Source organism: Pagrus pagrus, assembly GCF_965226575.1.
Source record: "Pagrus pagrus genome assembly, chromosome: 12".
Taxonomy (NCBI): domain Eukaryota; kingdom Metazoa; phylum Chordata; class Actinopteri; order Spariformes; family Sparidae; genus Pagrus; species Pagrus pagrus.
In genome coordinates this window covers 30,840,635-30,867,616 of record NC_140196.1, presented here as the reverse complement: position 1 = coordinate 30,867,616, position 26,982 = coordinate 30,840,635, and the positions used below count along the sequence as shown (strand labels likewise).

The 26,982-nt window shown below is 41.2% G+C and overlaps 1 protein-coding gene across 4 annotated transcripts in view; it reads right to left on the bottom strand.

Moving 5' to 3' along the window:
• LOC311266862 (xenotropic and polytropic retrovirus receptor 1 homolog) overlaps nucleotides 1–26,982 on the bottom strand; it is a 128,161-nt gene that overhangs the window by 77,017 nt on the left and 24,162 nt on the right. For all 4 annotated transcript variants that reach the window (XR_014623774.1, XM_084369468.1, XM_084369466.1 and 1 more), the window contains exons 2-5: nucleotides 21,335–21,386; nucleotides 2,280–2,381; nucleotides 1,817–2,040; nucleotides 126–275 (exon numbers count right to left, since the gene is read on the bottom strand). Coding sequence is in view for 3 of the 4 variants with exons in the window: in XM_084369468.1 (XP_084225594.1) it covers nucleotides 126–275; nucleotides 1,817–2,040; nucleotides 2,280–2,381; nucleotides 21,335–21,386 (528 nt within the window). In the remaining variant the exon portion in view is untranslated. The remainder of the gene's footprint in view (nucleotides 1–125; nucleotides 276–1,816; nucleotides 2,041–2,279; nucleotides 2,382–21,334; nucleotides 21,387–26,982) is intronic.

The window sequence follows — 26,982 nt, the reverse complement described above, 5'->3', positions numbered from 1 at the left end:
TTTTTTAAAATGTCCTTAATCGGTTGACCTCTAACTGATGATATCAGAAAGTGTTTCTTACAGCTACTTTTGAATTACAAGGCTTGCCATGTGGACTTGTACATCCTGCTGCAGCAGTACATTACCTCGGTCTCAGAGATGAGCTGTGTGATTTTCTTGCATGTGTAAAATGGAGCCACTTCAACATGAGCCACCCTCCAGTCAGCTCCCCTCGACGTCTCCAAAATCTTATCATGCTTCTTCAAGATCTTCCTGAAACCTGTGAAGTTCAGGTTCTACAGAGCGAGAGATTGAGAGAGGAAAGCATTTCATGAGAGAAGACACAAACCACACTAATTCAGAAGTACAGAATTGGGAGACCAGTTCCTCCACAACCAACATTTCAAATCAATAATCAAATCTAAAATAAACAGAACCAACAGCACACTACAACCCTCTCAGTTACATGAAGAGATTAGTAAAAATAACTCAAACCACATTATGTTTAACTATATGTTATTGTCTGTATTTTTTGACCATCATCGACCATTTTGTCTTCCTCATTGTTGTTTAGTGTTTTGCTTGTGTTTGCTCTTGTTGGTCTGTGTGCACTGGTTTGCATTGTAAACTTTATCACCTGTCCCAGCCAGCTGATTATAAGCAGCTATGAAAATGTGAAGGTAACAATAAGCCAAATAAGAGCACAGGCTCTGCAGGTGGCACGGTTGTGTTGAGTGCAGCAGATAACCTGCAGACTGGAGGAACAGTGGGGATAATAGTGGCTTAATCATAAACACATCCTTTGACCATTATTCTCCTCAGAACTTAAAGCTGCTGTAATGGATTTGTTTTGGGAACAATCTGTGAACACAACATGAGACATGTTATAAACACCAAGTTAGCTAACAGGAGCGTATGACAACATCTCAGGAGACACAGAACAACATCTGATCTGATTTGGTGTTTGTGTTAACCTGATGGATTCAAGTCCCATATTCACTCTCTTTTAACTCCTGAGGGAAATGTCTGTCTCTTTGGCTGCTAAATGCTCCACTGTGTTCACCAACTTTGTCTTGGTACTGGGCAGAAAGTGTACAGCGGGTTTATAAGAGCTGTTTTCCAACTGAGCAGTGAGATTAAACAGATCAAACAATGAGCTAAAGAGGGCTCAACAGTGGGTTTATGAACCTTTCTCTCTACACCTAAGTGCTCGTCATGATGCAAGACAGCTTTCACACTGGCACACTACAAAGTGGGCTAACCCAGACTTTAGCCTAGGGCTTGCTGGTCCTGCTCCTGAGCAGGGTTAGCCCTAAACGCAGCGCTAAAAAGATGCCAGTGTCAAAAGGAGAAATGTCAGTGTGAAAAGTTGTCCCAGGGTCAGCTCTATGGATAGCCCTGCGCAGAGGATATATATCCCTCTAATCTTTTGATCCACTGTTTCTTATGGACATCATGATGAGTGCAGTTTTAACGACAGTTTGTATCAAACACATCTACAGCAGCCAACAAACAGATAATTGTCAGTTATCTGTTCTAAAAGCTTTTCATGAACAGCTGAGTGATACTTTTATTGGTTATAACTAGGGGTACCAAAATGTTTCAATCAAAACTTGAATCGAATTCTGGATTTTAAGGATCAGGGGCCTCTTGAATTATAACAGCTATATGCCTCAATCTGTGAGCAAAGATAACTTAATGGTTATGTTGTTTACAGTATATATGTTACATGAACTTTATTAGACATGTAAATTTAAACATCTTGCCAGGGACAACGAAATAAAGTGAATGGTGTTGATGAGGAGAATTGTCTCCCGTTGAGGTGAAGTTTGTGCACCTGATAGTTCTGCAGCAGAATGAGGCTGAGGTAGAACTCAGAGAAGGCCAGCTGCAGGTCCTTTATGTTTCTGTGTTTGCAACGTTCCTGCTGTGACAGAGCGAACACCGTCTTCCTCCTCCTCAGGCCCCGCCCATTAGCCCAGCTCTCCCTCTGGGCGTCCAAAGAGGACTGCAGCTCGTTCTGCAGCGTGGCGAATCGCCGCTGAGCCTCAGCCAGCTTTTCTGGAGAGAAGACAAGATGAAGATGATTGAAAGATAGAAAGCCACTGCAGGAGAGTGAGCACAACACACCCAACTCTAACATCTGTGACTGTGTGTGTGACTGTGTGTGTGTGTGTGTGTGTGTGTGTGTGTGTGTGTGTGTGTGTGTGTGTGTGTGTGTGTGTGCGCGCGTGTGTGACAGTGTGTGTGTGCGTGTGTCTGTGTGATTGTGTGTGTGACTCAGTAGTAGCAGTCATTACCAGAGTAGAAGGTGTTGATCTTGGCCAGTTCTTTTTCACATGTCTGGAAGAATTTCTCCTCAAACTTGGCGTAGTACCTCTTAACTGTGTCCTCGTCTGTCACTGCAAAAACATACGGGTAGATAGATTATTATCATTATCATAACATTATAATACATTATAACACTTGTCTCACAGCAATGATTAATGGACAGGATGGCAGAAAGGGAAGGGGAATAGAGGACAGTAAAGGCAGAACAAGGACAAGTAGGGATGGAGGATTGAGTATGTGAATGGAAAATCCCAGGTTTTGTGCAGCAGAGCTCCATAGTGTCCTGCTCTGACCAGCAGGTGGAGCAGTGAGACAGCCACAGGACATCACAGCCTCTGGATCCTCTTGCTGCTTTCTATCAACACTTTTTCAAACCCTGTCTTTTTTGGTTGTAGTGAATGTTTGCCTCTGATTAGCTTTCACAACTTTGACTCTTCTCATGTGTACAGATGAAGTTTAATGCAGTATGCATACTAACTTTTATAAGTTATTTCATCCAGCCTCACAACAATGCAGGTTTCTCCTTCACTACAGCTGCGTAAACACAATGTTGAGATGCTGACACATGAAATGTCTTCTCATTGGCACATTACTTTATATCTTAATTATATTTTGTCAAATATTTTTCTTAATTCTGAAAAAGTGGTTGGGATGAACAACCAACAAAAACATTAAATACAAGTCAGTGTGTGGCAAAGCTGAAGCAATTAAAAGCTATAAGCTACATAGTTACACTTTAAATATCTTTGTTAATTTTAAGCGTACACACACACACACACAAAACATTAAGGCCTTACATACAGTACTAAAAAATGTGTAGACAGACAGCAGAATTGACCTGCTATGATGCACTCAGGCTCATCAGTGATCCGTTTCACTCCAATAACCTTTGATCAGATCTTGAGAGAACTGATCTCAGACTGTGGCACCGACAGATCAGAGGAAAGACTCAGCGACAGACTGATACAAACAAGAACGACTGAACTGACTGTAAAACAGGAGCACTGTTTGCTGGCCATGCTTGACAATGATCTGTTTTCTGTACATATCACTGCAGCTGGCTGTAAAACACAGTACTCAGATACTTGTAATGCTGGGATCAAACCATTCAGATTCAACACAGTGTTGGGTTAGTCTATCACAGAGTCATACATTTTCATCGTGCTTTGACCAAGCAACATAACCGATATACAACATCATCCCTCTTACACAGTTGAGACGTGCACTGAGCTCCTGTTGGTCAGCCTCGCAGAACAAGTTGTGTTGTAAAGTCAAACTAGCAGAGAGAGCAAACAATTGTGACATGCCAGTTGTTCTGTCAGGACATGAAGGAGCTCAGATGCTGCGTCAATCATCTCCCACTATGACACACTACAAGTCATCAAATGAGTCCAACATTCATTCTCATGCATAGCAGACCACTGGACGGGTCACAGGTGTAAATAATAACAGAAATCCATTCAGCTGGCTCACTGTCCGGGTCCTATAACTGTTCACGCTGGCTCACTGTCACACTATCATAGCTTTAGGTACCTTTCAGGTCTCGTCTACTGCAGACACGTCTTTTAGAAAACCACAATACAGTTCGGCCTCTCATCCACACACAAGCAGAATTTTGCGTCACAATAACAGATTTTCAAAAACAACTTCTAGGGCGCAGATATATTTTGTATCTGTGTAACTTGGATGTTGCTGTTAAATGGAGCGTAACAACAATGACAACACAATCTCAATTTGTGCATGCCTGCTGTTGCTTTGTATAATGAGCATGTGCCTGAAACAACACCAACACTGGCAGACACAACAGTTTGTGTATGTTTGTGTAGCACTGATAGACCAAGTGCCAGACTGGTGTTCAATACATAAAGGTAAAGAAAAAGCCATCAAATAACTTAGAAACAATAGCAGCTAATTATTATTCAGTTGTTTTTTTTTTTATTCAAAGTTTTTTTTTATGGGGACAAGACATGACAGACCAAACACATGACAAGTACGTAGACAGGGCAATTACATACACCAAATAAAAATAAAATGGGGGGGGGTAGTACATGAAACTCCAAAACAATGTCAGGGGAATCACAAAAATTCAACGAGAGATGGATGTAGAATACGATGTTGGAAGGACAGAATCTAATTCAGATATCTCCTAATAATATCCCATTGTCTACCAAGACCCCTATCGAAATCTTTCAGAAAACCGGCTGCTCTTTCCATGTTGAGGAGGTCTAAGTATTCCTCAAGCCATACTTCCTTTGAAAAGCAGGCCGGCTTTCGCTCTTTCCAATTACAAAGAATCAACCTTTTGACTGTGAGGCAGCCCAACACCCATAGGCGATTGATAATGGGGCAGATTATTTTGTCGGGCTTACAGCCCAAAATGCAGCCCATGGGAGACAGGGTGAAGGTGACGTCAAGGATCTCTGTCATGATTGCATGCATCTCCGACCATAGAATTTGGACCGCTGGACATTCCCATAAAAGATTAAATAATGAGCCACGAAGGCCACAAGTATGCCAGCACAAATCATCAACATTTTCCGACATCTTTGCAAGTCTGACGGGAGTCATATAGGCTCTACATAAAATTTTATACTGAATCATCTTGTATCTTACACATTTAGACAAATGTATGCCGGAATTCCAAATAAAGGTCCACTGTGCAGTTGACAGAGATAATTTAAGGTCACCCTACCATGCCACTTGAGTGGAGATATACAACTTATAACAATCAGATGACAAAAATTTATAAATACAGGAGACAGAACGTCTTGATCGAGTAGCTCTCGCGAAAACATCATCCTGTTCTTGGCAAGAGACAGGCTCTGTCCCCTCAATGTGCTTTTTTTTCAAAATGGAAGATAACTGAGCATATGTCAAAAAGAACATATCTGATAGGCCAAATCTTTCCTTCATCAATTCATAGGGTATAATCTTACTGTCATAAATCTGACCAATTGTTTTAATGCCACTTGTCATCAATTGATTACTACTGAGCGTGCCTCTTCCAGACATAAGCGCAGGATTATTCCAAATAGGGCACGAGGGGAAGCATAGTCCATTATTAATATTAAACCTTTTATGTAAAATTCTAGCAATGGAGCATGAGAAATTGATAATACAACTATCCAAGGCAGCAGGAGGTTTAGGGTAGTACCATAAGGAAGCTAAGGATCTATCTTTATATTGCGCTAGTAATGATTCCTCAAGCTGTTCCCAGCTGCCTGCCTGATAGAGATCCTTATATGCCCATGAAAGTGGATACCTTGCGTTAAATGAGATATAGTCCAGTCTAGTCCACCTTTAGATCTGGGGATGCATAGCTTTTGGTATGAGATTCTGGGTTTGTTGTCACACCATAAAAACTTGATGAAAAGGTAACATATTTCTTTAAACCAAGAATCAGGGAATTTAAGAGGAATATAAGAAATTATATATGTAAGTCTAGGCAAAACATTCATTTTCAAAAGTTCAGCCCTGCCCCATAAAGAAAGTGGTAAGCTGGACCATCTCTAAAGGTCATCTTTTACTGTACGCAGGACAGATGGGCCACTCAAACTAAATATTTCTGTGACTGGGGCTTTAATAATAATTCCTAAATATTTCATTCCCTTTAACTGCCACAGAAACGGTGCATCCCCAAGATCAGACTTGAAAGTGTTAGAATTAAGAGGTATCACCTCACTTTTTTTCCAATTAATTTTGTACCCTGAAAAACCTCCAAAGGTATTAACCAAGCTTAAAACAGCAGGTAAGGAAAACATTGGTCTACACAGTGTCAGTAAAATATCATCAGCGTACAAGCTCAGTTTATAATCATAGTCAAATAAGTTAACACCATGTATGTCTGAACAAGCACGGATTGCACAGGCCAGGGGTTCCAAGGAGATAACAAAAAGAAGAGGGCTGACCAGACATCCCTGCCTCACTCCACGTTACAGGGGGAAAAAAATCAGAAATGAGGCCATTAATTTTGACAGCTGAAATTGGATTACAATAAAGGGCCTTAACCCAACTGATAAACCTTGGACCAAAACCAAACTTTTCAAAAGAATAAAAAAGGTAAGGCCATTCAATTCTGTCAAAGGCCTTCTCTGCATCAAGTGATGCAGCTATTACAGACTCATTAAGGGAGTCAGCGCCCAGCAGTACATGAAAAAGCCTGTGCATATTATTAGCAGCTAGGCGGCCCGGAATAAAACCAACTTGGTCTACATGTATTATGGATGGGACTACACCTTCTAAACGAAGGGCAAGTGTCTTAGCCAATATTTTGTAGTCACTATTAAGAAGACTTAATGGCCTATAATTTCCTGCTAAACTCGGGTCTTTTCCAGCTTTAGGCAATAGGGATATGTATTATTCAGTTTTTAACATTTGAGAAAAATAAGCTCACTACACAGGCTCACGATGTTCTTCTCTGGTATCCGACGTATCACTAATGTAGACTTTATCACCACCTACTGGCCTGGGATGACTGAATCATTTTTGTTTTCATGTGCAGAGATTTCTTGTAAAACAAAGGTTGCATGCACAGATTTTTCTTTTAAACTGAGGGGAAAATATTGATTTTCAAAAATGTATTTTTACACATAGCTAAGACCTTAGACTGGCAACAACTCGCCATCAGCTCGCATCATCCATCTGCAACACTAGCATGTTCTAAAGATGTAGAAAAAAAAACAAGCTCCAAACTGGTGGTGAAACAAAGATTTCACCATGTTTCTGTAACGACCCTCTCAGACAAAAGTGCACAATCTACAGAAGCCTTTACCTGGACACTGGGGTAGAATAGAGCCTTTCTTAATGTCATCACTATTTTTCCTTCTTAACCACCTCAAAAGGTTTGATGTGAATATATATTATGAGCTGTAATCTGCTGATATCATGTTACCTGATCCCAACATAGAGCAGACGATCTTAATGCGTATTACTGTCTGTGATGTTATCTCTGATAAATCAATAACTAGTTCTTTACTTTTAATAGATTCAACACCAAGTTTTATCATCACACTATCTAAATTAAGAGGGAAGAGCACAGTCATGGTCCTGACCTGGACCCTGAAGGACACACAGCAGCACAGTCACATGCCTTCATATAGAAAGCCAGAGCCAGAGCCAGAACCAGAACCAGAACCAGTGAACACTTCAAAAAACTCTAAGCTGATAAGACAAATGAGACAGATAAGACAAGTGAGACAGATGAGACTCATCAAAATCACAAACCAGTCTTTAAAACATTGCACCGGATCAGGTATCAGTGTCCATGTCCATAACAAGTGACGTGCCAGCGTCTGGTTTGTACAGCTCCAGCTGCTCTGACAATAGTGTTGATGTGTTATATTTACTTGTCTCCCAAATAGTGTGCAAAACACTTTAACTCATGTTCCTCCCATTGAGACAGTTTAACCAGAACACAGTCCTGTAATTTACATCAGTTCTGATCTCGCCTGTTTAAGATCTCACGCCAGCAAAGATTATGGTAAACTTTAATTGAACAGTGGACGTAGAGAACCTGTGTGTCCAACCACTAACTTGTAGCTGCTGTCACGTCAACATCAAGCAAACAACAGACGAGCAGGTGGTTTTGAGTCAGACTCTGCAGACTCAGTGATTCACTGGGTTTCAGACTGGCTACTTTTAGACAAGACACCAAATTAAGTCAATTGGAGTGTCCCAACCACTCCCTCCAGCTCTCCCCCTCTCTCACCCTCACCACAGTCAGACTACAGTAATCTCATTATCCCTTTTTGGCCTTATTCTGCTCTTTTCTCTCTGTGTCTCAGCTCATGTCATCATGATTATTATCATTATTATCATTATGACATGTCTGTCTCTGTGATGGGCTATACTTTCCATTGGACAATTGATGTTTTTAGCTCTATTTTTTAGCAACACCATGCTTTACTCTTAGACAGTTACACACAATCAAACAGAGGTGTGCTAACAGCCATCAGGGCTCGGTGTCTTGCTCAAAGGCACTTGATGAAACAGCAGTTCAGAAGAATTTGTTTGAAAACAACAATGGCGGCTCCTCAAGGGGTTAGTGTAGCTGCTGTAGCATCAAAAAAAACAAGCAAAAGTACCAAGACATATATTTTAGGTCACATCGCCCACCCCTCCCTACCAGTGTTAATTTGCTCAACTAAAACTATAACGAGATATGTTTGTCAACGACCTTTTGTCCATGACTAAGACGAGACGAGCTAAAAATAGATCTTTCATAATAAAAACTGACGAAATGTATGTTTTGTTTTCAATGACAAGAAAGGATGGGACTCAAATGTTAGCGATGGGCTGTCGGACATGATATTTTCCCCAAATTGTGCGTCTAGTTTGTCTGTTAAATTGTAATATATCCCAATTCCCAATCCTGAGCAGAGACCTGTGTCGGAGCCTGTCCTGTGCAGGACTGCCCGTCTATAGCCCCTTTCACACTGTCCTTTCAAAGCGGGAATCTTGTGCTGATATTCTGCCCCCCTGTCTGTATGAAAGTTACAGAGGTGGAGAGGGGGGACAGTTTCTTTCTGTCTCTGATCAGCCACCGGAGGTAGTAACAGAGCCACAACAGAGTGTGTCGGTCTGATGGTGTTCAGCCTGACAGCTAAACAGATCCTTCACTCATCAAATAAAAGATTAAAAATGTCCCACACTTCAACCGACAAAGCAACAACACAGGACCAAACAACAGTAATGTGGCAGCAGGTCATGTCTTCAGCATCTTATATGAAAAAACGTATACATGGAAAAGTGTCTGTCATCCCGTCTGTCCTCCTGTCCGTCCTACCAAATCTTTGTCACATTTCTGCCTGAAAAACAGCCTCTTTTGGTTCCAGCATACTGTATGAAATGTCACAATGGAGCGGCTTTATGCCGGCGCTGCTTGGTTCAGTGTGAACAAACAAAGTCGGCGTAAAGGCGAGTCTTTGTTGTGGCAATAAAGTAGAATCTGTGTGAAAAGGGCTTGTGTCTCTGTCTGAGACTGACAGCATGCTCATACGTGTTACCACTGTCATTTTTTATGTTGTTGTGAGTTTAATTTTTACATTTCTTTAATTGAAACATTATAGAGTCACTCATAGTGAATTGTTGAACATGGCTGTGAAGTATGGAAAGCCGTTTTAGTCATAATGAAATAAATTAATAAATTAATAAATAAAGCCATGAAATGAGTCCCAAATTAAATAAATAGGTTGATAAATAGACATAAATTAAATATAAATACATAGATTAGAGACTTTTATTTCCTAACGCCTCATTTATTTATTTCCTGATACTTTTATTTCCTAACGTCACATTTATTTATTTATGGGGACTTTTATTTCATAACATCACATTTATTTATTTCCGGGGAAGTTATTTTATAACGTCACATTTATTTATTTCTGGGGAATTTATTTCATAACGTCACATTTATTTATTTCCGGGGAAGTTATTTTATAACGTCACATTTATTTATTTCTGGGGAATTTATTTCATAACGTCACATTTATTTCACTGCTCTTTTATTTCATGCTGCAATATTCAAATGAGGGGGCGGGGCTATCTGTACCCTTTCAGAATAAAACAACTGTCAGATTTGGAGACCGGGAGCCGGTGCTCACGGTGGAGGACATGGAGGACATAGATGAGCTCCGGGGTGCTATGCCCTTCTTGAGTGACAGCATAGAACAAAACATAGTATCAGCAGATAATATTTTAGCTAATGTTGCTGACTTCGCGGAGATTCTTGGGAGGATAAGTGCTCTTCATGATATAGAGGTGGATGGGGATATTATGAACATTTTGCACAACATTGAGCACCGTGTTCATGTTGGAGATGCCCAGGGGCAGGCAGTCACACCAGGTGCTGGACGACCACCTTTGCGTTGTCTGGACTGCCAGCCCGAAGAATTGCGGAGCTTTTTGGTGTGTCGTCCAGCACCATTCAGAGGAGACTGGCTGATGGAGGCCTAAGGTAAGCAAACTTGGAAAACAACTACACATAGATAGGCTACTACTTATAAAATTCACAATAAACGTAAAAGCGAATGAGCAGCATGTAGTAGTCCTTAGTAGTCCTTAACTGGCCGTCGTAAAAATCACTTTGTGGCGAGTTTAAGGCCGCTGTAGGTACCAAATGTGTCAGGGCTGCCAGATTTTTCCGGGGCGGCGATTTGGTCGTGGTGGCGTAATGCATTACATTTACGTGGCTAGGATGCTACAGCGGATGCTAGTGAAGTTAGTCACTTCACCCCATAGTAAATATTGGACTCATTTGTCACAAGACACATCTCTTCTGAACAGTTTGACACGAAAATGGCAATTTTCAGACGGACAATTCAGAAGAAAATGAACTTTGTCTCTGTCTCAACAACACACTCTCACGAGATTTGACATCGATCTCCTTGGCAACGTCAAACAAACGTTCGCGAATGCCCGCGCTAATTACAGTATTTTAATCATTTTCGTCACTGTTAGCTGTGTAAATGTTTAATGTTATAATAAGAAAATATAAATAGCTCACTTTCGTCTACCTACAACTTTTATAGCGGCCTTAAACTCGCCACAAAGTGATTTTTACGACGGCCAGTTAAGGACTACTAAGGACTACTACATGCTGCTCATTCGCTTTTACGTTTATTGTGAATTTTATAAGTAGTAGCCTATCTATGTGTAGTTGTTTTCCAAGTTTGCTTACCTTAGGCCTCCATCAGCCAGTCTCCTCTGAATGGTGCTGGACGACACACCAAAAAGCTCCGCAATTCTTCGGGCTGGCAGTCCAGACAACGCAAAGGTGGTCGTCCAGCACCTGGTGTGACTGCCTGCCCCTGGGCATCTCCAACATGAACACGGTGCTCAATGTTGTGCAAAATGTTCATAATATCCCCATCCACCTCTATATCATGAAGAGCACTTATCCTCCCAAGAATCTCCGCGAAGTCAGCAACATTAGCTAAAATATTATCTGCTGATACTATGTTTTGTTCTATGCTGTCACTCAAGAAGGGCATAGCACCCCGGAGCTCATCTATGTCCTCCATGTCCTCCACCGTGAGCACCGGCTCCCGGTCTCCAAATCTGACAGTTGTTTTATTCTGAAAGGGTACAGATAGCCCCGCCCCCTCATTTGAATATTGCAGCATGAAATAAAAGAGCAGTGAAATAAATGTGACGTTATGAAATAAATTCCCCAGAAATAAATTAATGTGACGTTAGGAAATAAAAGTATCAGGAAATAAATAAATGAGGCGTTAGGAAATAAAAGTCTCCTGAAAAAAATAAAAAAATTGTTTTAAAAATAAAAATATAAATTAATCTATGTATTTATATTTAATTTATGTCTATTTATCAACCTATTTATTTAATTTGGGACTCATTTCATGGCATTATTTATTTATTTATTAATTTATTAATTTATTTCATTATGACTAAAACGGCTTTCCATAGTGAAGACATGTTAAAAAAACTGTTTATTTGATTTATTGTAACATTATACTCTATAATAGTTAATTGTTCAAAATAGTGCTGGGTCAGTATTGAAAAATGTTTATATAGAGTACAAGAAAATAAAGCAATTGTTCATTGTGTTCTTAAATTGTTAAATCTTTCTCTTAAAATGGTAACAATAAGAAGGTAACGTGTTCATCAGGTGTTATGGCTGTAACATTTATAACTAGCCCAACACATTTAATAATAACAACACGTATTTTGACTGAAAGCAATGACTAAAAGTTGAGACTAAGACTAAATCTAAAAAAGCCAGAAGTGACACCGCTTGCTACGATCACATATCGTATTTGGTCCAAATTATTGTGATATTTGTTACACAAATGTGTTACACAAGTAGCAAACTTAGAGGAATAAGCCAGGTTGTGTGCATAGTTTAGAGATTGTGTGTGTGACCAGGACTTAACAGTAACGTCATAATGCTGAACGCTACCATGCAGTGTGTATCATGCTATTTGTCAATAAATAAATGCAACAACTCCTCAGGACCAAGCAGAATTTCTGTCCTGCTCTCCACCTGCTGACAAAAGCAAAAAAAGGAGTTAGCCATAGAGTTAGTGTCAAGTTCCAGGCACAGGCTCACCTCCTACATGGACTGGCCACACCAGCTATTCTGCTGTCAATGTCATTTAGGTGACGTGATGCAGGTTAAACCGGCTGAACAGGGAGAGCAAGCGAAGGAGACGTGACCCACTAGAAGTGTGGCACTGTCTGCATCAGCAGAGAACCTGCAATCTGCCTGTATGGTCTTATATTTGATGTTTTCAGGGCGTTCCTGGGCCCGGACCTTTGCAGTACCTGTGTAGTTGGGATACTATATAAACATGAGATGATGTCAAATTATAAGAACGCACTCATGGGGAAGCTACCAGCTGGAGAGGAGGGGCCGGCTTCGAACACTGTTTTTACAAACCATGACCAGCAAAACCTTCCCAATTTACCTTCAAAGCTCTGGTCTACGATCTGAGAAAGGTTTGAAAAAAGCATCCCCCCCACACACACACCCCTCCCCTCTGTGCTCCTTAATCCCCCCCCTCTGAGCTCTTATCGCTCTCCCCTCTGAGCCTCCCACGACACACCCCCTCCCGCAACAAGCAACAAGAGCAACAGAGGCCGGCAGAAACCACGGAGCCAGCTTTGAATGCGGAGTAACGATGTCGGATTCACAGGATAAGTTATTACAATGCATGTTGAAACTCACGTAAATCTTGTAAGTCATTACAATGTCCACAGCTAAGCTCCACAGCCAAGCTAGCGTAACGTCATTAGCATGTTACAGATAGGTTACACATTACAGCTACGTTATAAGTTACTATTTATCAACGGCTAAGTTAGCCACTTCTAAAAGTTATTGAGGGCCAAGAGACTAACAGATGCTGCCGTTAGCTTTAAACATAACGATCGCTTCCACATTGTGGCTGAAAACTAAACCTGCATGAGCCTCGGACCCAGCTGTGTCCCAGCTGTTGTCTGAGTAGCACCACGACCGCGACACGAACATGACCCGTAAACCGTAATCTCTTGTTTATGACAGATAAGACACACAAATACACACATCGTAACGCGTATATGATAATCCATCATATTGATTTAGCAAAGGCTTCGTTGAAAACAAATGGACAAGACCGGGAGGAGGGTTAGCAAAACAGCTGAGTAGTGACCGCAGAAGAGGTTGTTATGGAGAAATAAATCCAGACAGTATGAATGAAACCCCAACACGAAGCAGAGGTGTTTCATTCATCCATTCATTCAAGCCCTAAAGGGCCATGCATTCATACATTTTATTTCCTCCGTTTTCCCGTGATAACGAGATAATTTCATTTGTTTTCTCGAGATCTCGAGTTATTATCTTGAAATAACAACTGCCGTTTTCCCGAGAAAACGGGATAATTATCTCGAGATAACGAAACTTTGTTTTCCCAAGATAATGATATAATTAATCCGAGATCTCGTCATTAACTACATAGCTGGTCAGCTATGTAGTTAATGACGAAATAGATTGCGCCGCCGATATAGCTGAAGCCTTGCTAACCTCTTTTTAGATTACGCACACTAATGTGTATATTATCTGTAATAGCAAGGTATGATGTTATTTCAGCCTGTCAGGCCTTGATTGAAAAGATATGTGACGTGGTGATCGATATGCTCCTGCTCCTCTGACATTGCTACACTGAATGATGTTCCCTGCAATGACTGAATATACTACACTATCATTTTGTTTTCTCGAGATCTCGAGAAAATTATCCCGTTATCTCGGGAAAACGGCAGTTATTATTTCAAGATAATAACTCGAGATCTCGAGAAAACAAATGAAATTAACTCGTTATCACGGGAAAACGGAGGAAATAAAATGTATGAATGCATGGCCCTTTAGGGCTTCCGTAGCTTCATTTAGCTGCCACGAGCAAATAAATAGGTTGATTTGGTGTAAACATGATAGCAATTTTAGCTTACAATGCTAACATAGAGGCTAACGTCTCCGTCGAACAAGTAAACAAGTGTTGACAATAATGCAGAGAGAGAAATTGTTTCGTGTCGTCTGATAACACAGAAAAAAACTAACAGCAGCTTTCACAGTCATAAGCCAGCATCGGCATGAAAGTTATCTGTGTCACAACATCCACAATAAATACGAAAGATTACCTTCTCAGGGCCAAACAAACCTCTTGCCCGCTTGTAGTTTCAAATGCGGAAGTGGGTTGGGACGAGACGTGACCAGGAGCAGGAGAGTGAGCGGGGGGATTGGATGGACTTCTTTGCAGTTTTGCAGGCACTAGAGAGAATGGATTTATTTGGTTCCTTTTGCTCTTCACATTGTGTAGGTCGTACTATTGGGCCATAACCACCATCTAAATAATGTTAATAATAATGATCAATCTTTCAAATCGTAGACCATAGCTTTAAGTGATCATTACCTGAGATTTGATCCAACAGGGTTTCTCCCAGATCCTCACAAGGTTTACTCATTAAAACTACAGGAAATGTCAATTGATTCTTGTGGTCAGCTTGTGTTATTTTGGAAGCCCTCATTGATACTGTAGTCAAAAGCTGTAGTTATATTCCCTGTTCTCTGTTTGTGTCCATTCATATGTCAGAGCTGTGCAGCTTTAACATGATGCAGCTCTGATCAGCTGCTGCTATATATGTGACAGTTGATGTAAATATGAGATTTTCTACATTGTTCACACATATTTTGTATTGATCACAGTGTGCTGGTGCTGCTGGCTGAAAAGGTTTTCATGACACTTCATTCACCAATGGTTTAAAGCTATGGTCTACGATTTGAAAGATTTGTTATTATTATTAACATCATTTAGATGGTGGTTATGATCCAATAGTAACACCTACACAATGTGAAGAGTAAAAGGAACCAAATAAATCCATTCTCTCTAGTGCCTGCAAAACTGAAAAGAAATTGACCGATTTTCCGATCCAATCCCCTCGCTCTCCTGCTCCTGCTCAGGTCTGGTCCCGATCCACTTCCGCATTTGAAACTACAAGCGGGCAAGAGGTTTGTTTTGCCCTGAGCAGTTCAGCTGCCTCTGTTCGCCCCACCAACAAAGAGTCAAAGAAAGAAAGTCTGTCACTGAAAAGACACAAAGCGGAGATGTGAAACAAAGAGGGCTCAAACCCGAATAAACATCGTCATCATTTGAACGGTGGCGAAAGGTCCGTGAAGATATGGACCCGATGCTGATACAGCGGCGTTTCTGTTGAGCAGGTAATCTCTCGTCTTTATTGTGGATGTTGTGACACAGATAACTTTCATGCCGGTGCTGGCTGATGACTGTGAAAGCTGCCGTGTCTGTCTCTGCAGTATTGTCAACACTTGTTTACTTGTTCAACGGAGACGTTAGCCTCTATGCTAGCATTGTAAGCTAACAACAAGCTAACATTGCTATCATGTTTACACCAAATCAGCCTATGTATTTGCTCGTGGCAGCTAAATGAAGCAGCAAGTAAGATGAATGAATGGATGAATGAAACCCCAACGCGAAGCGGAGGGGTTTCGGATTTATTTCCGGATTTTTATTTTATTTGTCCGTATTTATTTCTCCATAACAACCTCTCGCCCGGTCACTACTCAACTGTTTTGCTAACCCTCCTCCCGGTCTTGTCCGTTTGTTTTCAACGAAGCCTTTGCTAAATCAATATGATGGATTGTCATATAGGCGTTACGAATAGTGTATTTGTGTGTCTTATCTGTTATAAACAAGAGATTACGGTTTACGGGCATGTTTGTGTCGCGGCCGTGGTGCTACTCAGACAACAGCTGGGACACACACAGCTGGTCCGAGACTCACACAGGTTTAGTTTTCAGCCACAATGTGGAAGCGATCGTTGTGATTAAAGCTGACGGCAGCATCTGTTAGACTCTTGGCCCTCAATAATTTTTAGAAGTGGCTAACTTAGCTGTTGATAAATAGTAACTCATTACCTAGCTGTAACGTAACCTATCTGTAACATGCTAATGACGTTAGGCTAGCTTGGCTGTGGAGCTTAGCTGTGGACACTGTAATGACTTACAAGATTTACGTGAGTTTCAACGTGCATTGTAATAACTTTACCTGTGAATCCGACATCGTTACTCCGCATTCAAAGCTGGGCTGTGTTTGGTTTCTGCCGGCCGGCTTGTTGCTCTTGGTGCTTGTTGCAGGAGGGGGTGTGTCGCGGGAGGCTCCGAGGGGAGAGCCATATGAGCTCAGAGGGGAGGGATTAAGGAGCACAGAGGGGAGGGGTGTGTGTTGGGGGGGGATGCTTTTTTCAAACCTTTCTCAGATCGTAGACCAGAGCTTTAAGCAAGAAACTCAAGTGTCTCTGAACTAGTTTCATATTGTCTGGATCGAGCCGTACAGCTGATAAGTCAGTGAGAGAGTTACACCAACACAAGTCAAACAGGTGTTTACAGGACACGTACAGACTGTAACACGTACAGTGTTTGTACCATGAATCATTTTCCTGGCGTTACTGTTGTTAGCTGTCCCTGAGAGTTATGGCCATACATGTTTTGTAAGGGCACAGTGACCTCTGAGCATCCCGTTCATCCTTGAGACAAAGTGAGACGTGTGCCAAATTTGAAGATATTCTCTCAAGGCTGATAACATAATGGCTCCGGCCAAGTCTAGTGCTGGTTTGAAGGCGCAAAGATTCCAAGTTCTACAAAGAAAGGCTTAAAACTTGATGAAAGCTTAACGATAAAACTGTCGATGAGTTTCAGGAGAAGCAGTCAGAGTGGCTGAGATAGATGAAGCACAGCAGAGGAGAAGTGAACTGGAGTCTGGGTGAACTCGGACCAGAAACATTTTTAATTGTGCTGTTTTAGTCACATAGAAAACGGTTGCTGTGTCACAGGCTCTGATCACAGTCACATCCCTGGCTGTTGAACTGTACGGACATTCAGAACAGGCCCAGCTGCTGAAAACAACCATAATCATATAGACACAAACAGATGGATCTGATGGGGATGCACTACAGTATCCCAACAACAATCCATCCATCCCTCCGTCCGTCTGTCCGTCCATCATTCTTGATCAATCAGATTCTTAACAGGGATTAGAAATCTTCAAACAAGTCTTTCACAGAATATTCTGAGCTGTCCTGGTGCTTTGTAACACCTGACAGGTACTGATTTACGCATGACACAGACAACCATGACATTGCACTTAGTTCCTCATAGTCTGATTGGGACTGCTGCCATGGACAGCTGGTCAAACTTAACTAGGCTTTCAACCTCGTGCTTCAAAACATACTGTGATTTATTGAACAGTAGGTGCTGACCTGATCAGCTGTATGCTAACAATTCTATACTTTTATGTGTGTCAAGTGGGTCAGAGAGTCCGATGATCCAATCATGAAAACTAATGGCACACACAGCACATGCCCTCAGATCGATAGGCAGCTGGCTGACCTACAAGTGAAGCCAGTTACAGTGCGAAGTTGGGCGTAGCAGGTTTGGGAGGCTTGTGTCTTTCTTGTTGCTCTTGTACAAGACATTATTTTGTGATTTGTTCTGAGGTTTATGTTCTGTCCCATACATCTGACTGAAAACAGGCCCTTTACTCAATTTTGTCAAAATAAGATAAAAGGAAAGATACCAGGAAAAGACTTTTGCTGCTCACGCTGTTTTGTCTTGCTTGAAGAGGCTGCAGTGCAGGGGCAAAAAGAGGCCTGTCATTACATGATGAAAATTAAGGCCTCTAATAACTGGTTTTAAGACATTTTAAGACAGTTTGAGGCCTTAAATTGTGGGCATACTGTGGCTGTTGTTGGTGTACTTTTACAAAGACACATAATTAAGCAATAATGCAGGATGAGGTAGCCCCACATAAAAAGTAATTGAGGACCTGGAGGTACAGAACGGCACATGCCAATCTTGACAGCAAAAAGGAGTGGCACTGTTCAACTATATACTGACAAATTACCATGACGTCACAACAACAATAAACGTTCTTCCGGGTGGCAAAAAACTCTGCGATCGAGAAAACGGAGTAAATGGCTTGAATGAATGAGTTTATTTTTGCTGGGTGCCACGTGATATCTCATTAATATTCAAAAGGTCATAGGTGTCTCTTATTGGCTAGTCATGCTGCGTCCACTCTACCATGGTAGTATGAATGAATGACGTGAAGACTGAAGTGTCAAACAAAGATGCCATCTAAGGTAAATTGCCAGGAGACCCACTGTCGGCCAGCCTAATCTACATTTCAACAGGTACGTTGGTTCAAAGACAGACAAGGTTGAAATTCAGACATAGTTGACATTATCATTGAGGGACTGATGAACTCATTCAGACGGTAATGAAATGCCTACCTTGGTCAAAGGTGATGCAGCCTAAAGGCTAGTAGCACTACTAAAGTAGCCTAATTGTAAATGAGCTTCAGCTTACCATTGAGTAGTTATTTCAGTGACTGTTGCTGTTTGCCTTACAATCTGTTGTTACAAAGGCTGTGGTAGATGGTATATTTCTCTGTTATGTAATTAAAACGACTATGATCGTTTTCTGTTACTCGGATCGAATGGTACAGACGTGCGCTTTTGACGGTGAAATGGATAGCGTGCTATATTAGCGTTAGCTGCTACTCAGCTAGGCAAACACTCAACTCGCTATGATGATGAAACCAATGATGAAACTACATCAGTCATACATCAGCTTAGCCTAACACATGTTTTGCTTTCCCTATTTCATCCATTGACATTTGATCAGTAGCCTACATGACCTTAGACGTTCTGACTCTTTTTATGTTAATAGCCTACAGTACTGTACTTTTACCTCAGGCGGTGTCTGCCGATGACTAAAAGTAGTAAGCAAAAGATAATGTGTGGCTTTCAGTTATGAACGTGAAGAGAGATCTTCAGAAAAGATCTTAAGTTTACTCATGTTAGTCTTGAATTTCCCCAGTAAAAGATAATCATGCTCTGCTATGATTTTGTAGGTGTACAGTGTTCTGCCACCCGGAAGTACCTTGGTGCCTATTGTTTGCCCCTTTAACCCTCTCCTGCAAAAACATATATTTGTATATGACACACAGTAATTATAACTTTGCTTGTAAGACTATTTTCCATGGAGGAGAGATGCATTGCTTCTGTGCCGTTCCATGTTGGATTGGTTATCTGGACACATATCATGCCCATGAATAGATCTGATTGGACAGGCTCTGGTAGGTCGTGTGCTTCACAGAGCTCAGAGTGATGAAACACTTGTAGTCAGACCACACAACATCAGAGCTCACAAATGCAATGGTATGTGGCAGCTGAGTGGTAAAGCTCTGTCGTCAGACCTTCACATCGGCAAGTGAATGCACCACCAGGAGTTGCTGACAGAGCATGCATTGATTTTAACACTATTTTAACTCTAAAATTAAACAGGTTCAACCACAAGCAGTGTGGACGTGTGATTCTTTATAATGAATAAGTCTCAGGGCCATGTGAGGTGATTTGACACTGAAGCTCCTGGAGGTAGGAAACCTGCATTTACAAAGTACAGTGCCACTTGCACGAGTTGAGAAATGGTAGGCAGTAATGTAACTCATAAGGACAAGATTTACTGGTGTGATGGCCGCAGTAGCAACCCCACACTGAACTAACACACTAAGGGTGGTAACTCATCTATTTTATTTACTTATGTTTCTTTACACAATACTCAAAGTTAAATAAATGGACACAGGTTTTGAGTTTCATATAACACTCCGTTTTATTAGTAGTTTAGACAGAATGGTTTCCTTTTGTAGTGCACACATTTAGGTAACTTTTTTTAGTCAATTTAGCTATTTTTGTTTCAGTAATTTAAAGGTATAGTTGGTAATGTTGGAGACAACTTTTAGGTGTGCATTACCGCCACCTTCTGACCTGGAGTGTGTATCTCCTGCTAACTCCATATGGAGTGTGATGAATATATCCGGCAACGGTGACACGTGATGAGTGCGCGCAGGGAGGAGGGGGGGACAGAGGGGGGTGCAGGCAGGACGAGACATGAAGGCATCTGATTGGTTCTTTCAACTCGGACCTAGAGGGAGGGATTGGTCAGAGTTTTTACAGGCCTGCAGCTGCCACAGAGGTCTGATTTATTTCGTTCCTTTTTCTGAACACATTATGTATGGACTACTCTCAGGGTGGAAAGACCATTTCACCCAGTATAACAAAAAGTGTTTCTGAACAGGATTACCAACTTTACCTTTAAGTTATTTCATTGTCTTGGAAGTTAATAAAATATTCTTTGAGTTACCAGTTCCTGGGAGTTTCCATGGAGTTCCAGGCTGGCCAGCAAAAGGAGCTGCATCAGCTGGAGTTAAATAGTGATGGCTGCTAAGTGGACTGTACCATGGGCCTCCTGCATCATGGGGAGGGGCCATAGTTCATGGTTTGATTGTTAAATGTTATTTCAGTGGAAATTATTATTATATTAATGTTTATTATTTTTCTTCACTTAAGATCAGGTAGACTTATTAATAGTTATGATTTGTGGTTATTGTAGTTTTGTTTAAATGGTTACGTCCTTGTCTATCCCTCCTGTGTGTCTAAAATGGCCTGATCAGCCAGTATATATGTGAACCCTTATGTCTCAGTTGGAGGTTGTTGTTTTTAGTCTGTCCTGAGCTAGGTTATATTTAGTTTAGGTTAAGTTAAAGTTTAAGTTCTGTTTAGTTGACCTATTTTAGAGGCCCAGAACTTTATTGAATATTTTGTAAATTGATTATTTTAATTTTTTGTTAATGAAACTCATGTTTTTGGAAAATTACACCGTGCATTCTCGTGCCTGCCAGCACGGTCCCTGACAACTGGGCTGGTGCAAAATCACTGGTATGGTCCGTTAAGAAGGAACATTAAAAGAAAGCTCATCTCAGGTTCCTGCTAATTTGCTTGTCCTTTGCAACTTCCTGTTTCCAACCCAAGCAGCAGCTCGACTTCCTTGTACAAGGTGCTCAGAGGCCATCCGTTAGCAAATAATGGAGCAGACTTTGTTGTGTGTGTGTGTGTGTGTGTGTGTGTGTGTGTGTGTGTGTGTGTGTGTGTGTGTGTGTGTATATAATGTGTGTAATACCTTCAATAGATGGGGCCTGGTCCTGAGCAGCATACAGCATCTCTTTGAAAGCCTGCAGACACAAGGGAGAAATTATGAAATGACAATTCCATGATACAGTATGTTAAATCTTGTCATGTATGTAGCTTATGTACCACAGTAACAGATAATACAACTGGGGGATGTGTAGCCTTCGACTCACATGAAGAACTCCAGACCTGTTACAAAGCCAATACAAATGCACACTTCATAACACGCTGACCATATAAGGACCACACGGTCAGGGCAAACATATGGGCCAGAACTGCACATTTAATTGTACTTGTCAGTTTGATAATAAAATTTTGGCAACATTGCACTGATGCATTTGCATCATTTTGCTTTTCTTGTTCTCCCTCCATCCTTTAATAATGCAGTGCTGATGATGCAGCTCGTCTCTTCATGCTGTGTGTTAGTAAATCTGCAGTATACACTGCAGCTGGTCTGCTGTGCAGCGAGTGGTAGGCAACAGTCTTTCAGTCTCAGTATATACTAGTTGGACAACAGGACAGTTGCCCTCTTTCATCCGCTCTCGCTCAAGAGTGGAGAGTAGAGCGGCCAGTCAGTCACTGTTTCACAGTGCCAGCAGAGCACCAGACCACAATGGCCTCACTGTGTGCCAGCCCGCCTGCAAACCAGAGCTGGCTTCTGCAGTAAACAGCAGAGCAAGTCAAGGTCATGCTACAGCCCACACAGCCAGCCTATACTGTTTCACCAGAGCAGCCACAACAACTATTTAAATGACAATACAGAAACACAGCAGAGCAAGCAGTCAGGACGTGAACGATTAATCAATTAATCTGCGTTAAGAATTTAACTGATTAAAAATGTCTTAATGGACAATCAGAGACAGGCATGGATACACCAAATGTATTTTATAGTCACAGATTACAGATGCTTGCTTTTCAAATATAACACACAATATATCAAAATAAAACACAAAATACTGGTATGAGGAAAATGTATTTAGTTAAAATATACTGTAACTAATTTGTGATTTTAAAAATACAAAAAGGCATTTGACACAAACTGATCATATCACACATTCGCCATTTAGTCGCCTAAGTGTTGGCTGGATTTTGTTGCCAGTTGTTGAACAATGACAGACAGAATCTCCATAATTATAATGAAGTCATTATTTTGTGTTTCATTTAAAATTCAAGTAACTTTATGTTCACTTTATCTGTTCCTTTATCTCCCAAACTAGCCAACTCTGATTTTACATCAAATACAGATCATGTTGGTGATTAAAACAGTTTAATCGATTGTTGAGGCAGCAGACTATCGATTAAAGAAATTATTTGTCTCTGTCAAGCAGCATCATTCAGTCGGCGCTGGGTTTGATAGACTGAAGGTAAAGATATCAGTAAGCAACCGCTGTTTGTGGTCTGACTTGAGTCAGCTGCCTGATCAGAACTGAGCATGTGATGACCTGAGAATGAGACTCAAAAATCAAAGATCAAAATCTTTCTTCAGAATCACTTCAAGAATTTTCCTACATTACATAGGTCTGCTTTAACTGTCCACCTTAATGAATGCACACAGGCACTCTCTACCAGCAACCTTAGTTTTATAAAGTCGCCCAAAAAACACACCTCAGACTTTTTTCATGTGCGATTCTGTTGTCATAACAGCAGGTGAGCCATGTGTGCACCCACAAGTTTGTGCAAAACGACTGCATAGGTAGGCCTTCATTAAACAGGAGAGGTTGAATCACAATCAGTGTGTTTACAGGAGGGATGTAACACCAGAGAGCTTCTCTCTCTGCAGAGCATGTGTGGCTGACATTAGACGGGAGGGGAACAATGAGGGCAGATTGTTAATCAATCAGCCTTCATTCTCTCGGATAAAAAAAGTAAAAGAATATACTTGGGCGGGTGTTGATATACCTGGCCGAACTGCCCAAGTAAATTATATGTGTGGGAAACACTTGTAGTACACTGTGTAGTAAAATCAAATCATTGTGTTTTCAGTGACTGACTAAAAACAGAGCTCTGACCAGAGGAAAGCACTCAGGATCAATACTGAACAGTTTGCATTGTAACCATGAAGCAGGTAGAGGAGATGGGCCTCATACTGTATGTTTCACTGATCAGTCCCATCAGTTCCTCTGCCATCGCTCTATTTTCCTTCATCACCAACAAAAATAGCCTCTTTTCACACAAATGCAAGTATGCCCACAAAGAGAGCAGAAACTTATTCTTAAAGCAGGACACATGTCTTTCTAATACACTTTTCTGAGGGACCCATGTTCACTTCCCAACATGTTTTGTGGGACACACGTTACCTGTCGGAGCACCTGGACTCACAATAACCGGCAACCACTGAATAAATCAAACTATTAAGACTCTATAGTTTCCATCGAATTATGTGAATTTGATTGCTTTTAGTGTCCTCGTCATTAAAATAGACACAGACTGAAGTGACACACACACAAACGCTAGGCTGACTCAGCAGTCAGCCTAGCACAGTTGGGATCCACATTTCCATTACAATAGGCCTTCCTGCTTTAAATGTGTGTCTTTAATAGAGCCTTACCGATACATCGGGCTGGTCTATATTATCACAGATATATCAGATGTATGAGTGTATATGTTGTATGAAAACTTAATGGTTTTAAAGAACACAGTGCTGAAAATAATGTCTGGGTGATTCATAATTATTACATTTCAGTTCACTGATGTCATGTTAGATAATCTCATATAACGTTACTGACAGTGTCTTCAGAAGCTGGAAGTTAAGACGTGAAAGTTTCATGTTCTGCTGATTTCACTAGATGAGTTTCACTGGACTAAAAAAACACCTGGCAAACATAGAAAGACCAAGAGAGTTGTTTTCCTTGTTAAACACTCTACTGTGGAGATGGTTGATAGTGAAGACACCATACAGCGAAGTAATCTCTCCTTTCCACTAGCAGAGCTCTGTATCTTCTATCGGGATCAGTTCATTGGACTTGCCTGCACAGTGAGTCTCAGTGACCTTTAAGCCTCAAAGCTTGTTTTGTTGCTTGAGTGAGGATGGCTGAATGTATTTGGCCCTAACGTCTAAACACACAGCCTGACAGAACATGGTGTCTTTTAACAGGATGATAATTCACAGTGACAGCGTGCTTCGTTCACCAATCTGATGTCACGCCATCACACACACACACACACACACACACACACACACACACACACACACACACACACACACACACACACACACACACACACACACACACACACACACACACACACGAGATAACTGCAAAACTTCATGATTTGTCACCCTTCTCCTGGGCTGCATTGAGTGTGTGCATGTGTTTATATATGTGTGTGTGTGTGTGTGTGTGTGTGTGTGTGTGTGTGTGTGTGTGTGTGTGTGTGTGTGTGTGTGTGTGCATGTGTTTATATGTGTGTGTGTGTCCAGTAGGCTGCCTCAGTGTGTGCTAAGGTGCACGTTTCCACAACAAACCACATGCAGCTGACTGTAAAAATAGAACGGTTTTAATCTTTTAAAATGCAGAGATGATTTAAACTGTATGAAAACATGAACAGCTTAATCTGAGGTACTGTAGTCTGTTTGTTTGTGTATTAAAAGACCTGAAAATCAGAATGCAGATCCTAAGGCTGTGTTGTGGATTTGGTGCTATGAGCTACTGCTTGTTTAATTTGCATGACTGGCTGTGCCTTTAGGGGGTGATTACTAGGGATGTACCATATTATAATTAATACCATATTACCATATAAGACAACACTGAGTATCTGCCGATATCGATATCAATCCGATACCGCCTCTCCCCCTCTCTTATAGTCAGGAGGGAATTCATAAAAATTGTGCACTTCTGGAAAAGTTTTTGATTTTTGGCAGGGTGTTAGGTATGGGCCCCGAAGCGCCGCGTTCGGAAATTCTTGCACGAGCCGCGTGCCTCCAGGCAGATATAGCATAGCGACTGTTTAGGCTGTAAAAATGTACTAAATGGCGTTGTTTCAAGTAAACTCTGGATGTCGCCACTTCAGGACACTTGGATTGCAGTGGACGAGCAGTATGGAGGAATATTACAAAGTTTTTCTGTAGTTTTCTGGACCTTTTCTTCTCGGACACCATTTACGCTCGTTATATGGATTATCGTTGCCGGAGGGTACCGCTGCGGGTCTCCAGCTGCACTTTGAGGAATAAGAAACTACACCGGACTTATCATCAGCATGTGGGTGAGTCAATAATGACTGAATTTTGTTTTAGAGTGAACTATTCCTTTAAACAACAAAGCTTTAGATAATACATCTGTATGGAAGCACTTTGCTTAACCTAGCCATTTAAAAACATACTTAAAGGATAACTACCGTTTTTTACAACCTGGACCTTATTTCTAGCAAAATATATGATCATTTACTCACCCAGATAACTTTGGTGTCATTTGAAGTCGTTCGGACGAAATTAGATCCGGTGTAGCGCCGATATATCCATATAATGCAAGTAACGGGGCATCAACACACAGCCTCTATATAACGCATTATCTGCCACGAAACTAGTTCATTTCACCAATATTTTGTTACAATATGCTAGCGCTATTCCCCTCTGAGTCCGGGCTCGTCCGTTATCAACATCCGGGGTCAAACTAGCAGCAGCAGCTACAGGTAAACAAGCCGGGCTGTCGCGGGTGCGCGCGCAGCTCAGAGACGACATCTTCCAGGTCAGAGGTAGTAGATCAGCCTACAGACCCCGGATGTTGACAACAGACGAGCCCGGACTCAGAGGGGAATAGCACTAGCGTATCATAACAAAATATTGGTGAAATGAACTAGTTTCGTGGCAGATAATGTGTTATATAGAGGCTGTGTGTCGATGCCCCGTTACTCACATTATATGGATATATCGGCGCTACACTGGATCTAATTTCGTCCGAACGATGCCAAATGACACCAAAGTTATCTGGGTGAGTAAATTATCATATATTTTGATAGAAATAAGGTCCAGGTTGTAAAAACCGGTAGTTATCCTTTAAACTGTAGAACAAATATTCTACTTCTCTAAAGGAAGAAACTAAGAGACAACATCATGAATCAGTGTTGCAGTAGTGCTGCTACTTGGTATTTTGACTTCTGTACACAGAGAACTTTTAGCATTTTTTAAACATTCAAAATGAATTTCAAAGTGTAGTTCTGAGTATTTATGATAAAGGTATTATAATCCCAGTGTAAAATATGAGATATAACTCAACACAGTGTAGCCTATACCTCAATGACAAGCATAAACAAGTTGCAGTTTTCTCCTGTGTGTGAGCCACCAAACTGCTATCCACTGCTTTCTGCAAAGTAAAACTTGAATCTATCCACTGTGCTGTCAGACTTAGTGATGACACTAGACACACGTCTGAGATTCAGATGTCAGTTGTGAAACTAACATTATCAACGTTTTCCAAACAATTTGAAATTAATTGCAACCTTGTGCCATTTTTCATTACATCTGCTGGCCTGGCTCTAGTCGGTTTGACTCGGCGCAAATCTCAAAAACAATGACGCTCTTGTCCAAATCCCCACAGTACTATCAAAGAATCACCGCTAACAAAATGGCTCTGCTAACTCCAAAAAATGGCTCCGAAAAATGGAATGACAGTCTCACTCAAGCTAGCTCCAGCTGGTAACGTG